The sequence below is a fragment of the Mus caroli genome, unplaced genomic scaffold (genome assembly GCF_978045245.1).
Source record: "Mus caroli unplaced genomic scaffold, Mus_caroli_1 scaffold_13, whole genome shotgun sequence".
Classification (NCBI taxonomy): Eukaryota; Metazoa; Chordata; class Mammalia; order Rodentia; family Muridae; genus Mus; species Mus caroli.
The window spans coordinates 92,359,974-92,376,657 of NW_028227268.1; the positions used below are offsets into that span (position 1 = coordinate 92,359,974).

The following is a 16,684-nucleotide window of genomic DNA, read 5'->3' on the forward strand; positions in this document are numbered from 1 at the left end:
TATCCTCTAACTTCCTCTGAAGGAAGGGTTAGAAGATGCAATTTGGGGTCTGGAGAGAGGGTTCAACCATTAAAGCCTAGGCTCCCAACCTAAACATCAAGAGGATGCAATTTGTGTTCCACTAATGAAATACAGGTTCTAGATTTTTCTGCAGCAGTGTTTTTGTGTTAGTCACTTGCTGTGTAGATGTCAAGAGGGTTTGTTGTGTAAGCAACAGTAGTAGCAACGTGAAGACCCAGCTGAATATTGGTTAACTTGCCAATATCTAAAATCACCAAGGTAAGAAACCTATGAGCAGGTCTGTGTGAGTGTTTCTAGATGGAGCTGAGGTGGAAAGACCTACCCTAAATATGGGCATCATGATTCCATCAGTTGGATTCTACATTGTATGAAGAGGAGAAAAGTAACAAAAGCAGGATGCTTGTTCTGCAGTCATTCTTATACAAACAGCCCTGACTACAGGTGATTTTGTAGATATCTACTCTTACTACACTTTCTCCTGTTAAATGAACCTTGATTAATAAACTAAAAGCTCTCAAAAAAGATGATTGATAAACTAAAAGTTCTCAAAAAAAAAACCTCTATATTTTTTCATTTTAAAGAAGTTAAGCTAAACTTGGTAGTGAATATCTATGTCACAGATAAATCAGGAGGCCAAGGTAGAAGGATCAGATCAAGGTATGGAGTAAGTTCAAGGCCAGCCTTGAACCAGTTCAAAAAATGAAAAGGGGAAGATAAAGTCACTTGTTTTCAAGTATGACAACCGAAGTTTGATCCCTGAGACCCATACTGTGAAAGGAGAGACAACTTCTGAGGTTGTGCTCAGACCTCTACAAATACTTTGTAGCAGGTACACACACACACACACACACACACACACACACACACACACACACAGAGAGAGAGAGAGACAGAGAGAGAGAGAGAGCTGATATAGGTCTGTGGTAGCATTTGTCCAGCATGCATGAAGACCTAGGTTTAAGTATCCCATTGAGAAACAGTCCAGTAAATAAGATTGGTGGTTTATTATTCTTATTTTGACCATACATGTTTCGAAATGTGGGCAAACATGTTATTTTATTTCTCAAAGAAAGGTAACTTTTCCTATCTAAGGCTGAACATATTCGTTGTGTAAAAGAGACCACTACACAGATGAGTGAGGGAGTATAAGTGGCAGAGCACTGTCTAGCATGTGCAAGATTTTGGGTTCAATCCACAGTGCCACTGAGAGAAATGGAGAGGTTGGGGAAGGGAGAGGGACACCATGACCATGGTAACTCCTCTAAAGAAAAGCATTTAGTTGAGGCTACCTTTAAGGTTCAAAGGTTTAGTCCCTTGTCATCAGGTGGGAAGCATGGTGGCACATAGGCAGACATGGTGCTAGAGAAAAAGCTGAGAGTTCTACATCCAGCTCCTCAGGCCACAGGAAGAGACAGTATGCTACTAGACCTGGCTTGAGCTTCTGAAATCTCCAAGCCCACCGCCAGGGACACAATTCCTCCAACAAGGCCACACCCACACCAATAAGATCACAGGTCCTAATAGTGCCACTCCCTATGAGCCTATGGGGGCCATTTTTATTCAAACTACCACATCATTCCATCAGTCCCAGCACTTGGCAGGTTGAGATAAAATTTCTATGTGTGAGGCCTGCCTATGTGAAAGACTGGACAAGACACCATATTGAAACTTGATTTTTCAGCACAGTGTGCTAGCATACCCCTGTAATCTCAGTGATGAGAAAGCAGCAGCAGAGTGAGTTTGAAACTAGCCCACACTATATAGAAAAACCCTGTCTCAAAAACAAACAAAATAAAACAAAACAACTACAAAAAAACCCAACCCCTCAAAATTGGGATTTTCAAAATTTTTATTTTCCAAACTTATTTTTAAAGTACATTAAAACATCAGAAATAAAAATTTGGCTCAAGGGTTAACATAAGGACACTTATTATAAAATGTTTTAGAGACACATACTTTGCATACAGTAAGCATCAAGAGAAAAAATTAATGTTTTCTACACATTAATCATACTCAATTAAATTCTCATTATTTTAAGATAAGATTTTTAGCCCTTATGAAGATAAAAGTTATATATGTCTATCTATATCAATATTGTGAGTATACTGTTATTGACAGACATATATAGGTTATGAAGAAACAAGTTACATCTCTACATACAGATGGGAGGGGAGCCAAGAATCTAGCCCACTATGTATTTCATGAAAATCAAATCAATAATTTCTTTGATGAAAACAAAGAAACCAAATGCTTTCTATGTATATGCTTTGTCTTCTTTATGTTATAATTTTTATTTATCAAAGATGGGCCCCATGTTGGTCAAATAGTTTCAACTCACTGGTCACACAAGCTAATATTAAAATACTTATAGGTAGTAATTCTCCCTCAAAGAGATGCATACCAGCCAGGCGTGGTGGCACCCACCTTTAATCTCAGCACTTGGGAGGCAGAGACAGACGAATTTCTGAGTTCAAGGCCAGCCTGGTCTACCGAGTGAGTTCCTGGACAGCCAGGGCTACACAGAGAAACTCTGTCTCAAAAAACAAAAATGAAAACAAAAAACCAAAAGAGATGCATACCTTTTTATGATGGATACTTTCAAATATTTTAAAGATTTAATTTTATTTTATATGTATGCGTGTTTTGCCTGTATACATGTCTATGTATCATTGTATATCATGGTGGGTTACGTGAGAATTGAACCTGGGTCCTTTGGAAGAACAAGTGCTCTTAACCTCTTAGACATCTTCCAAGACCCAGAGATGTATACTTTTAAAGTGTAAATAACCTTGTTATTGAATACAAACTTATTTGCTTTACTGGACTAAATACTAGGTTTGCAATTAAGACAAAGTTTAATGGTAATTTGCCAAAATTCTTTAAATAATTTTGGAAGAGGATCTCAAATGTCTTAATTCTTTTTTTAAAAAGAGCTCTGTACTTTATCTGTCTCATGGGAGTATTAGTGAGAACCATGTTGTGTTGAATCTATAAAAACACCATTGAAATAGGTAAGAGTGACTTCCAAAAAGAGTATCCAGCTACCAAAATAAAGGAGAATGGATAGGCTATTAAACTTTATAGCAAGAATAAAGAAAGGAAGAGAAAAGAGGAAGAGAAGGGGGAAAGTAGGCAGGCCAGATCTAAAAGGTGAATTTGAAAATCTTGTCCTCATACTTAAATCTCTGAAACAGACCTGACTGGGGTGCATTAGAAGGCATTGTGGCTACAGGAGGCTAGGCCAGTTCTGTCTAAGGAGCTACTCCACCTCTCAGCATCTTCCATGATCCTGGAGACTGGAAGAGCCTGGGAGAGGGTACTCTGAACTGAGCACCTTCTGTTCCTTGAACCTCAAGAATAGGAAATAATAGTTGGGTACAATAGTTTGTAAAGATATCCTAAGTCTCATAGTGTTTCAGAATTCTAGTAAGTTCACATTCTAACTGTATGACAAAGATGTTTTTATATTAGGAGCTAGAGTACCTAATAAATTAGTTTCAAGAGTAAGAATAATATGGTTGCTCATTTCTAGTTTAAGGTCAATGAGAAAATATAAAACAATTAGTTTTGGGAGTCAGGAAGTAGTTCAGTGGTAAATTGGTTGTATAATATGCATGACCCTGGGTCCAAGATCCAGCCCTATAAAAAAAGAATGAGAAAAAAAACCCAAAACCTAAAAACCTCAATCCGAAAATATCAATAGATCTATTAATATTTCAGAAATTATTTTCCATAGCAATATTTAAATAAAAATGTTATTTCTGATTATCTGTGTGAATGCTGTCTGGTGATTAGCTACTAAACTGTCTTCATAAACAAGGAAAGCCCAAGCCAAACCTCCCAATTGCATCTCTAGGAAGCTAGTGTTGAATGCATGATTAAAATGTACCCTGTCTTCCACAAACAAACTGCTGAGGCTGACACATCATGTCTGTTCTCTCAGAATGGTGCCCCCTACTGTAGTTCAATCCTCTACTAGTATAGGATTTTGGAATAAACAAGGTTCTTCTGAAACAGTAATTAACTTGTAACTACCAAAAAACTTTGTGAAGCTAGCAACTCAACTCACATAGAACCATGCTGTACAGTAAAAGTGACAAGAACCATAGCTCTGTATTATTAGGCTACTGTCTTATAAAGGCAATGCCTAACAATGGGTGAGAATTTTAATGAGGCCAAAGGTGCAGGTAACACACTTCTATTTTTTGCTTTAATAGTAAGTTTTTTATTTAAATCACTTGCCACCAAAAAAAGTACACTGTTTGCTGTTTCAGTACTTCAAAAACACAAATTCCATATTTTTATAAAAATAACATTTCAGAAAGATCATTTTTTTCAAACACATTTTAAAAAATGTAGCCAAATTATAGCAGTTGACAGAAACAGATGCAGAGTACCACAGAGAAACATTAGACTGAGCTTGGGAAGTCTTGTGGATGAGTTGGAGGAAGGATTGAGGAACCTGGAGGGAAGAGGTACTCCTTCAGAATACCAACAGAGGCAACCAACCTGACCCTCGCAGGCTCCCAGAGACTCAACCACCAACTAAAGAGCACATATGAGCTGGACCTAGGCCCACCAGCACATTTGTAACAGCTTGGTCTTCATGTGGATCCCCCAACAAATAGAGCGGTGGCTGTCCCTGACTGTTTCCTGTCTGTGAATCCTGCTCCCCTAATCGGGCTGCCATGTCTGGCCTTAGTGGCAGAGGATATACCTAGTCCTGCAGTGACTTGAGGTGCCAGGGTGGGTTGGTTCCCCAGGAGGAACCTCCCCCTTTTCAGAAATGAAGGGTAGGAGGAATTGGGAGAAGGGCCATGTGAAGGGGTACTGGGAGGAGAGGTGGGGCTTCAATCAGGATGTAAAGTGAGTAAATAAATAAATGGAAAGGAAGAAAATGTAGCCAAAAATACATATCTAAAGTCCCATAATACTGACTTAAAAGGTCATCAGTAGGATAGATCTTAGCATCTTCTTAGCAGTTTAATATAAAGTATTGGGACATAGATTAGAGTAGAAGTTGAAATAAATTTTTACATCAAATCTTAAAATGTCAAGAAACCATGAAGCCAACCCAGATACTAATACTTTAAACAAAAGAAAATCTAATTGTCAAGTCTTCAGTTGACTCCGGGTTTTGCTTTGCAAACCCTTTTAAAGGCTTGCTTAGTTAGAAGAGAAAACCGTTCCCTCCAGATTCGCTGGCCATGTTAAACAGAGGGGATAGGAATTTGTTTTGCTGACGTGCTGTCATATTCCTGCATCAAATCATTGGTGGTGTAATAGTGCATGGCGATGTAGGAACTGGCAAACCCAAAAGAGTTCACTGGCGGCAAGTCTGCCGGCCCGCTCTCCTGCTGGGAAGGGCTGCTGTTATAGATGCTATAGTAAGGTTCAATCCTAGTGTTGATGGGTGTAGAACTGCTTTGACCACAGGGTTGATGTCCAGCAGAAACTTTGGGACTTGCTACACTTTCCTTTGAATGACTTGGGCCACAAGCCTGGTCCACAAACTTTTTCTGTGGTTTTGGAGACAGCATGTAGGCAGAGTTTGTCTCATGATGAGAAGATTTGTTTCTATTGATTTCAAGGTTCCCTTTTCCCATGGCCCGAAGTCGAGTTTTCTGTTTGCAGCAGAGAAAGCCCAGGCCAGTGTATCTCAGGCACCAGAGCACTTTCCTTCTCAGCCCAGCACTGTTCCGAGAATATATAAAAGGATTTAATCCTGACTTGAAAAATATCAGAGTAAATCCAAACAGTTCAAACTGGTAAAGGATAAAACTGCCATTGTCAGACAGAACCATTTGCACCAGGGAAATCCCAAGAGGAAGACAGCACACCAGGACTGACAACACGATGACCACACAGGTGACCACGGCTTTGGAATCCTTGGCAGTAGAGAAGTTGATGGCTGATACCAGCTGGAGTCGACTGGCTGAGGGGATTGGCATCTGGTTGATATTCTTAGTGTATCCATGAGTTTGACTGTGCTGCAGTTTGTTATAATTCTGGTTCCTATACAGAGCTGGCATGGTACACTGGATGGGATCTCCATTTCCCTTCACAGAGGCCCCCATGAATGGCTGTGGTCTGGAAGCATCAACTGTGATCACTGGGGGGCACTTTTTTACTTGAGCATTTTTCCGAAGGGTTTGAGCAATCATAATATAAGAGACAGACACCACAGCAACACAGAAGGTAAAGTCAACAACATACAGAGACAGAATGGCTTTCCCTTCCCCATCCATAAGACTGGACATGGGGAGACACAGGTGGGACTTATTGGTTCTCAGTGTAGCCAAGGTGGCAAGTGTAAAGCTGGTCGCCCAGAGAAGAAGGGTAAGGAGCAAGATGCAGGAAAAGGAGGCTGTACAATTAGGCTGCTTCCCCATCACCATCCGGAGCCGGTGCAGAGCAATCACAGCTACCATCTTGAGGGACATGATGATGAAGCCTGAGCTGGTAAGGTGGAAGGTGAAGCAGAAACTATCTGGGATGCTACTGGCTGAGTTGAAGAACAGCACGAAGGTGAACATGGGGGCTGTGACCCCACAAATAAACAGATCACAGAAAGACAGGTTCAAGATCATGAAATCAAAGTTGGTTCTGAACTTCCTGAAGGATGGGTCAAAGAAAGACAAGAAGACAATAAAATTTCCATAAGAGCCTAGACAGAAGATGATGGCAAGCAGAAAAGTGCAGGTCACCAAGGTGGCTGTGTGGATAAAATCTCGAAGACCTTCCTGGAGAGAAGTGCTATTTCCCCCCTGCAAGGGAGGCATGTATAGCAAGGTGGCATTGGGAACATTCTGAAGCGGGGCACTTGTGTTCATCTTCAGAGAGAGGTGTCTCTTTCTTGTGTTCTCAAAAAAAAAAAAAATCAGCAGGAAAAGAGTCAGGATCTCAGCTCACAGACGACGAGCATGTGCCAAAGAAGATAAGCCTGCACACACACAAACACACACACACACACATAAAAAAAAGTACACCCAGAGACAGAAATGGATTAGTGAGCTAGCAATTGCATTCTCTTTTACAAAATTCAAATTTTCCATTTATATTGCTTTGAAAACCATGTTATAAGGTCTAATACAGAAAAGGCATTGAAACCAGGCAATGGAGACACACAGGAATATGACCTCTCCATTGGAAGCTGACTGTCTCTTCCTGGAAGTAGTTACATCTGTGTGACTGCAGAGACTAAAGCCAGGGACAGGGGGAAGAAGCTGAGCAATGGTGAAGGGGGCTTTGGTGTGGAGAAGACAGCTGGGTGAAAGGTGAGGGGCAGGGAGAAGAATGAGCACCTTGGGAAATGGAGACTAGGTCTCTGCAATAGAAGGCAGGCAAGCAGCACAATGTGCTTGAAATTTAAACAGGAGGGTATTGATACATAATATGGCCCTTTAGCTCAGAAATCACTGACAAATCCAATTTTTCTCCAGAGAGGAATCTTTATTTCTCAGCATTTACTTCTTTTACTAGTTTGAGAGTTAAGTTCTTGACCAGTTGAAAATCTCCTTTGGAAAAGAAAGGAAATTCATGAAGGACTACATTTGAAAGAAGAAATCAAGTAACAAAAGGTGTCTGAGATTATATTTGTAATTTCTGAGGTGCAAAGCAACACTTTGCTGTATGAAGAGATACACAATGGTATCTGCACCTGTCTAGCTTAAAAAATATTTTTGTGTTTGTTACCTCTCTATTCCTCTCTCTCTCTCTCTCTCTCTCTCTCTCTCTCTCTCTCTCTCTCTCTCTCTCTCCCTCTCCCTCTCTCTCTCTCTCTCTCTCTCTCTCTCTCTCTCTCTCTCTCTCTCTCTCTCACACACACACACACACACACACTCCACTATGTGGGTTAGGGACATGGCTTAGTGGTTAAAAGCATGTATTGCTCTTCCTCACCACCAAATTAGAGTACATATTCTGCATTTTTCATGAAGCTTAACTACATGTGTGTGTTGTTCTAGCTGCTGAATGTACATAAGAAACACCTGGCACCTTAAAAGACTAAACTTTCTGCTCTTTCTTTCTATCTATAGTCATTTTTCTTTCATATGCAAGGACATTTAATATATAGTCACACAAATCTTCACTGTTCCCAGCCCCAAAGATGTGTATGGTTTGCCATCTGTCCTCTCCCAAAGAAGAAAGCACAATAGATAACATTTAGTGTTCTGCTCTTAACAACTGGAAAACATCTGCTTTTATGTAACATTGCAGGGACAACCAACAACACTCAGAAGGTCCAGAGCCTATGCGCAGAATATTTACGCCCCACCTGGAGCTGGATCTCAGTGGCCTCCAGGTGCCAACCTTCTAGCTGTTGGATCAGGGGGTGCAGACTGGATCCAGTCAATAAATGATTACTGTGGCTCCAAACAACTACTATGGTCTATCTAGAACAGAAGTCTCTCAGCACTTAAACACAAGTACAGACTTGGCAGTGAGAATCAGTCAGATCAGTTCTGGGAGAGCCATGTGACCACCGTGTCCCTCATTAAGACAGAATCAGCCTTGGCTGCTGTTGCATTGCCTGTGGACTGCAGAACACACACTATGGTGATTTTCTTCACTGCAATGTGACATTCACTTTTCTGTAAAATACAGTTTTCAAACTAAGTTTTATGAGAGATAAAAGTATAAATTCAGAACATTTGCCTATCAATGATTAGAGTTAAGTAATAATGGAGAGCTCTTACTATTTCTAGTTTAAGACTGCATGCCTCATGTATCAGAAGATGGCCTAGTCGGCCATCATTGGAAAGAGAGGCCCATTGGTTTTGCAAACTTTATATGCCTCAGTACAGGAGAAGGCCAGGGCCAAGAAGTGGGAGTGGGTGGGTAGGGGAGTGGGGGGAGGGCATGGGGAACTTTTGGGATAGCATTGGAAATGTAAATGAAGAAAATACCTAATTAAAAAAAAGAAAGGAAAAAAATATTATAAGCTAAAAAAAAAAAAAAAAGACTACATGCCTCTTTGAGAACCCTTTTGATATTGTTACAGTGCAAAAAGACAACATTTTACTGTTGGCTAAAAAAAAAAAAATGTTTCTTGGAGTTAATTTATGAAAAGGGAAAAAGACAAAGCAGAGTAGCAGGAATTTGGTCCAGGGAAATGATAACAGCCTGGAACCAAGGTGCTTAGACAAATAAAGTAGGGGATAATGAAATGGAACCGTGGAAGTTACAAGACCCAAGCTCTAGATGTAAAAGATGAGATGATTAGGCACCAACAGTAATCATGGAAAAGAAAGAAAGGAGAGAGAGAGGGAAGTGTGTGTATGAGGGGGGAATTGAGTCTGGAGTGTGTGGCACAGGCTGTAATCCCAGCTACTCAGGACACTGAGGCAGGAGGATTGTAAGTTCAAAGCCAGCCTGGGCAACTTTGTATGAACCTGTTACAAAAGAAAAAGCAAAAGAAAGGCTCGGTGTTATAGCTAGCAGTAATTTACTTTTCTGGCACACACGAGGTCTTGGGTTCAATCCCCGGGTTGGGAAGATGATATGCAAAGTTGAATAATCAATATATTTTTAATTTAAAAGTATAGAAATGCACATTAGGAAATAAGAGCAATAAACCTCTCAGAACTATTGTTAGTATCTAGAGAATATTTATGATGTACTGGGCTTTGTTCTCAGGGCTTTATACTACCATATCTCCCCCCAAAGCTTCTCCATTCCCACACAAATGCACACATACTTACATGGTCACACTCAAGAGAGAAATACTTAGATCAAACTAAATTACAACAGCTCTCATTTATTGCCTGGCTGTTACATGCTATGATCTCACATTTAAACCTTATATAAGCTATCAAACTTTACTTCACCATCAAAACAATCCTATGAATTATTAAATTGCTGTTCCCAGTAAAAGTTCCTGGAACACAAAACTTCAAAACCAATAAAGGAACTGGAAAAAAATTCAACCCAGAGTTCCATACTAATTCTTGGGATTTTAAGAGAAAATTAAAAACAAAAATAAAGATGTAAGTCAGACATGGAGGCACACACCTTTAACCCCAACATTTGGGAAGCATAGGCAGGCAGATCTCCATAAATTCAAGGCCAGCCTGATCTGCAAAGTGAGTTCCAGGACAGACAGGGCTGTGACACAGAGAAACCCTGTCTTAGAAAAGAAATAAACAAACAAACACAACTACAAAAAAGAAATTGTGTGTGTGTCCCCATCCTTTAGAGCAAAGTCAGTGGTTAACTATTCTTAAACATTAAATGTTATTTCCAATGCATACCTACATGTTACCTTTTATTTCTGGGGTTATAGATAGGTCCTGGAAGATGTAAAAAGTCATATCATAATATTTTAAATTACAATCTAGCCTTAAACATGTTTGCATTGTATTAATTTATTTGGCGAGTGTATACTATACTGTTAAACTGTGTTTTGTAGTTCTATGTCAACTTGACACAGGCTAGGGTCATTTCAGAGGAAGGAGCCTCAACTGAGATAATGCCCCCTCCCAGACTGGCCTGTGGGCAAGTACATTTTCTTGATTGATGAATGATAGGAGATGGCCCAGCTCTCTATGCATGACTCTACTCCTGGGTCAGTGGTTCTGAGTACTATAAGAAAACAGATGAGCAAACAATAAAAAGCAAGACAGTTAGAAGCAGTCCTCCATGGCATCTGCATCAGTTCCTACCTTGAATTCCTGCCCTGATTTTCTTGTATGGTGTGCTGTAAGATGAAATAAACCTTTTCTCCCCAAGTGGTTTTGGCCACAGTGTTTTATTTTAGCAATAGTAACCCTAAGACAGGCAGACATTTGGAGTTCTGAGGATAATTTGTAGAAGTTGGCTTTCTGCTTCCATCATGTAAGTCCTTGGCATTGGTGGCAAATGCCTTTTCTGTGGAGCCATCTCACCAGCTCAGAATGCTGGGTTTAAGTATATTTATTAGCCATGATAAGATAGAATGAGCAGAGTATAATGACACATATCTGGGGAAGCTGAGCCAAGAGGATCAAGATTACAAAACCAGGCAGGACTAGTCTGGACTACATACACAGAGTGAGACTTTTTCAAAATGCATCAATATACATCTGATTACAGTTGTGGAAGGATGTTGAGGTAACTGGAAGCAAGAGCGACGAACTCCTAACAAATTGCTTAGTGTCAACTCTTAGTAAAATATGGATGTGGCCTTTAATCTCAGTGTTCATGAGGCAGAAGGAGGCAGATTTCTGAGTTGGAGGCCAGCCTGATCTACACAGCAAGCTCCAGGCCAGCTAAGGCTACATAGTGACAAATAAACAAACGAAAAAATATGGGAAAAGCTGGATGTGATAGCACAAACCTGTAATATCAGTCTCTCAAGAGCATAAAGCAGTACCACCTACTTGAAAGCCAGCCTGAGGGGAGGAGGGGGGAGGACGATGGGTCTCTAATACTGTGCTGTTTGTTTGTTTTATTCCCATTCTAAATGTTGATGGACTGAGAGCTGAAGGGGAAGACCAACAGAATCAACTAACCCGGATCTCTAGGAGCTCCCAGAGATTATTAATTTTTGAAGCAAACGTTAGGACACTTATAAGTTAACTCATGACCTTGATTATTTCATTGTATTCCAACCCCAAATAAATGCCGAATTTCTTCATGGAAGGCTTTTTTTTTTTTTTTTTTTTTTTTTTTTTTTTTTTTTTTTTTTTTTGAGCGCAGCCCTCACACAGAACTAAGTTCTGTCCCATTCCCACTAATTTGAATGGATCTAGAAAAGCACAGGGAGGCTAAATAACTTGCCCAAGGTCAGTGAGATCTTTCTAATCACCTGAACTATCCATTGAGGCTAATAGCTGATGGGGTGGGGAAGATCTGGGTCTCTGGTGGAGGGATAAGGAGTCTGTGGAGCACTGCGTACTATCGTACTATCGACTAAAGGAGTAGGAGATTGCAGGTTTATCCCCAACTGTGATTGGTAGTGGGTAGGGGGCTCCCTAGAATTGGAGGAAACACAGGCCTAGGTTACTCCAGGGATGCTTGGACTCAGCCTGGATGCAGGCAGTGGGTTGTGGTCTGTGTAGAGCTTACAGCAGGCTGCACAGGAACACAGGTGCGCAACCTACCAGGCCAGGCCAAGCTCAGCCTTCTCCCCGCTCCCGCTCGCCTCACAACCCTGGTGTGATCCTCCCGGTCTGGGCTTGCGGCCTCTCACCTACCAGCTGGCCTCAGCGCCGCCCTTCCTCCTCCATGTCGCAGTAGTGACCCTATCTGTGCCCGGTGGCCTGGAAGCTGCCGGGCTAGAGTCATCATCGCCATCGCTGCCGCCTCCGCGCATCCCGGGAGCCTAGGCGAGCCGGGCGCGCGGCGCAGTCACCGAACCCGGGGCGCGGCCCCTCCCTCTGACCGTGGCCGCCCCGCCCGCTCCGCACCCTCCCTGCCTGCCCGCCTCATCCTAGTGGGAGTGCGCTCCGACATGCCAGGGCTGCCTGTGAAGTGGCCACTGACCACTGATACACAGCAAGGAAAACATGAAAGCCGGAGATGCCAGGCAGGAGGAGACAGCTGAGAGTGCCTGCGGAGAGCCTTCAAGCTGGTCTCCTTGGCTTTCTAACTAGGCTGTCACTTCCAGTTTAATAAAGTCATTATGACAAATTGAATCGAACCAACTTCAACACACATATGTGTCTTAGGTAATAGTAAGTACGTGGTTGATGCAAAGTTAAAAAAAACCTAACAGGTACTATTAAATACCGTGTTGAGTGTAAAAATCTTGAGAAGCAATAGTGTAATTCAGCTAGTCCTATTTTAAACACCAGTATAAAACATTAGAGCAGTAGCTTTTCATCTCCTAAAGTCAATATGTCTAAAACAACAAACCCACTTTAGCTTTAATTTTAGTCAAGGTCACTATATAAGAAACATTCCTAAGTATGTTGTTATGGGCAAACATACCCCATTAACTCCTTCAGGATTTTAACCTGGTTAATTATCGTCTTCTACTTTTCTAATCTCATCTAATACTTAAGAAATAGAGAATGCTATTCAAATGTCCCCCCCCCCTTTTTTTTTTGTTAGAAATCAAAGACTTTGATTCCATCCAGGTGAAATATTTCGTGGTACCATTGCCACTACAACCCCCTTCCGTTTTCTGTTAAGTTTCCTTTATACTTAATATAATTAAGTATAAAATATAATAATAAGCTGGGCGTGGTGGTGGCGCACGCCTTTAATCCCAGCACTGGGGAGGCAGAGGCAGGTGGATTGCTGAGTTCAAGGCCAGCTTGGTCTACAGAGTGAGTTCCAGGACAGCCAGGGCTACACAGAGAAACCCTGTCTCGAAAAACCAAACCAAACCAAACCAATATATATATGCATATATATATATATGTATATATATGTAATACAATTCTATTAATTTTCCCATTTTTTACTAAGAAACATGCTGAAGGGATTTGTGAAATCAGAACTATGTTTAGAAAAAAAAATACTCAAGAAAAACCCCCAACTAATTTACACATAAATCATGTTCTACTCCCCAGCCACTTGGCAATATACAGGTTCTAAGATATGTTGTTGGTAAAGGTAACACTGGGCCCTAGAAACGTTTGAAGAAAAAAAAAAAAAACACGAATTAGCAGTTAAGAGTGGAAATTCTGACCCAAATTATATGTCTCTCCAAATAGATTAAATACTGTCTGTATAATTTCCATTTGGACATAAACGATAACAAAATGTTCAGGCTGAATTGCTAGTAGCCATTAGTAGTACATACACCGGAGAGAAACCAACCTCATACTGAGAAAGACAAAAGCTCCACCAATGTTTGTGGGGTTATAAGGCAACACAAAATAATAACATGCACAAAATATGGCAGCAAGCCTAATATACTCGATAAAAACAGTGGCATACCAATAATACAAAAAGCAAAATCTGTAAAAGTTAATCACGGCTAACAATATGCTAGCACGTGAATAGGCAATGAAACCAGCTTTCCAGCACAATCTTATGGCATACAAAATAATGAGCATTTTGGGAAAGTGCGTATCAAGGCCAATAAAATGTCCACATTCACTGGGCATGATGGCAAACAACCATCATTAGGAGTTCCTGGCTTAAATATTCCTTGGATGCTCCAATATAAGAAAAGCTTTCAAGTGTGAATTCCATGCCCTGCCTTCGTACTGGGGTTGAACTCATGGATGCTACTGTGCTATGCAAGGCCTCAACTGCTAGGCTACACCAGTCCCTCACCTCAGTCACATTAATAGTAAGGAAAATGTCCTTCTAAATATGATTTACAAAGGCTTCAAAGTCTATTCAGAAACTGAAGATTAGAGCTTATAAATTTGTTTTCTCCTTTCCTTACTCAGCAAAGCTCACAGGAACCTATGCTCGTTGCAGTCCGGCCAACGATAGCTGTCTAATATTGTCTATCTCTCTGCTCCTGACCAGCTTATCTTTTTGTTTGCTTTGTTGGTTTTTTTTTTGTTTTGTCTTGTTTTTTTTCGAGACAGGGTTTCTCTGTGTACCTTGGCTGTCCTGGAACTCACTCTGTAGACCAGGCTGGCCTAGAACTCAGAAATTCACCTGTCTCTGCCTCCCGAGTGCTGGGATTAAAGGCATGGGCCACCATGCCCAGTCCTGACCAGCTTATTTTAACTGTATGGTTGACACAGCTCTTGCTCCTTTTTAATATACCACATATTCTAAGAGCTTTCAAACTTGGGACCACTTGTAGAATTAATGACAGAACATTTAATTTCAAAAAACACAGTATAATCTTGGGAAAATGTCAAGCTAATAAACACACTTGATATTAGAGTTACCCAGGGAACACACTGGGTACTCAGACTAAGGGACTCTGCTTTTAGGTGTAAGAGTAGAATATAGATCTTGTTTTCATCAGGGGTTCTCAATCACTGATAGACTGAATCAATAAGGATCTTTTTGAAATTTTAGAATCTTACTCTGTAGCCTTCTGGTTCAGGATCCAGAATGGTTTTGATTACTGGTATGTGTCACCCTGTCACTTCCTGAGTGAGGTAATCCAATCACAAAAGAACTCACATGATATGTACTCACTGATAAGTGGATATTTGCCCAGAAACTTAGAATACACAAGATACAAGATACAATTTGCAAAACACATGAAACTCAAGAAGAACGAAGACCAAAGTGTGGACACTTTGCCCCTTCTTAGAATTGGGAACAAAACACCCATGGAAGGAGTTACAGAGACAAAGTTTGGAGCTGAGACGAAAGAATGGACCATCTAGAGACTGCCATACCCAGGGATCCATCCCATAATCAGCCTCCAAACGCTGACACCATTGCATACACTAGCAAGTGTTTGCTGAAAGGACCCAGATATAGCTGTCTCTTGTGAGGCTATGCCTGGGCCTAGCAAACACAGAAGTGGATGCTCACAGTTAGCGATTGGATGGATCACAGGGTCCCCAATGGAGGAGCTAGAGAAAGTACCCAAGGAGCTAAAGGGGTCTGCAACCCTATAGGTGGAACAACAATATAAACTAATCAGTACGCCCAGAGCTCTTGTCTCTAGCTGCATATGTATCAAAAGATGGCCTAGTCAGCCATCATTGGAAAGAGAGGCCCATTGGACTTGCAAACTTTATGTGCCTCAGTACAGGGGAATGCCAGGGCCAAGAAGTGGGAGTGGGTGGGTAGGGGAGTGGGTGGGGAGGGTATGGGGTACTTTTGGGATAGCATTGGAAATGTAAATGAAGAAAATACCTAATTAAAAAAAAAGAAAAAAAAAGATCCTACATCTCCGGGAGACAAACGTTTTAAGGATAAGGTCTGATGGGAACTACCAAATAAAATTTAAAACTTAAAAAAAAAAAGGAACTATGAAATCTGATAGCATTTCTTTTGTATTTAGCTTTAGCCTCTGAAAAATAAAGTAATTAAATAGATTAACTAATTAATTAAAAATACATAAATACAGTAAAAGAAGGAAAAAAAAAGATGTTGGTGAAGCTGAATCCCATCCAGATAATCTTAATTAAGGACCACATTGACTACCTATTACTTTATTTATAAGCTCCCACTTAAGAATCACTGTTAAAGTATTGTTTTATGTAGTTTAGTTAGAAATAGCTGGAGTATTGTTCCCTTGGGAGTTCTTTCTCAATTCTCCCTAACAAAACTAATGAAAGAAAGAAAGAAAGCAAGAAAAGGAAAAAAAAAAAAGAAAAAGAAAAGCTGAGGTGGGCAGTACAGTCTTACTCCTCAAGCAGTGGCCTTGAGAAACCAGTTATGGGGTTTGTGCTACCAAACCTTATTCCCCTTCTGAGACAAAGGCTTCTCTGTGTAGTCCTGGCTGTCCTAGTACTCACTCTGTAGACTAGGCTAGCCTCCAACTCAGAGATCGATCTGCCTCTGCCTCCTGCATGCTGGAACTAGTGGTGTGCACCACCATTTGCCTCCTTGTTTTGTTTTTACAGAACTTTGTGTGATGACAGAGAAGTTCTACTGTACCATTAAATGTAATAAGCACTAATCATACATGGCTAATAACCACTTAAAGCATGCCTAGTGAGCCTGGCTACTGCACTCAACAGAGCAGAATTAGATAATTCATTCTGGCCACAATTCATTATAAGTGGGAAGAAAGTCACAGATCTAAACCTAAGAAGTCAAAAAGAACCCACAAAAGTTGCTCCCAACTGAACTGTCTTCT

General features: G+C 40.8%; 2 protein-coding genes across 2 annotated transcripts in view; both read right to left on the reverse strand.

Annotated features, from left to right (window-relative positions):
• Asb3 (ankyrin repeat and SOCS box containing 3) overlaps positions 1 to 12,274 on the reverse strand; it is a 200,381-nt gene extending 188,107 nt beyond the window's left edge. The window contains exon 1 of the mRNA XM_085829040.1: positions 12,198 to 12,274. The gene's annotated coding sequence lies outside the window, so the exon portion shown is untranslated. The remainder of the gene's footprint in view (positions 1 to 12,197) is intronic.
• Positions 1,934 to 12,268, reverse strand: Gpr75 (G protein-coupled receptor 75). Its single transcript, XM_021178376.2, has 2 exons — positions 12,198 to 12,268; positions 1,934 to 6,964 (listed from the first exon to the last, which is right to left on the reverse strand). Exon 2 carries the CDS (start codon positions 6,852 to 6,854, stop codon positions 5,232 to 5,234), a length of 1,623 nt encoding a protein of 540 aa, XP_021034035.1. The 5' UTR covers positions 6,855 to 6,964; positions 12,198 to 12,268; the 3' UTR covers positions 1,934 to 5,231.
• Positions 12,275 to 16,684: the final 4,410 nt, after the last annotated feature.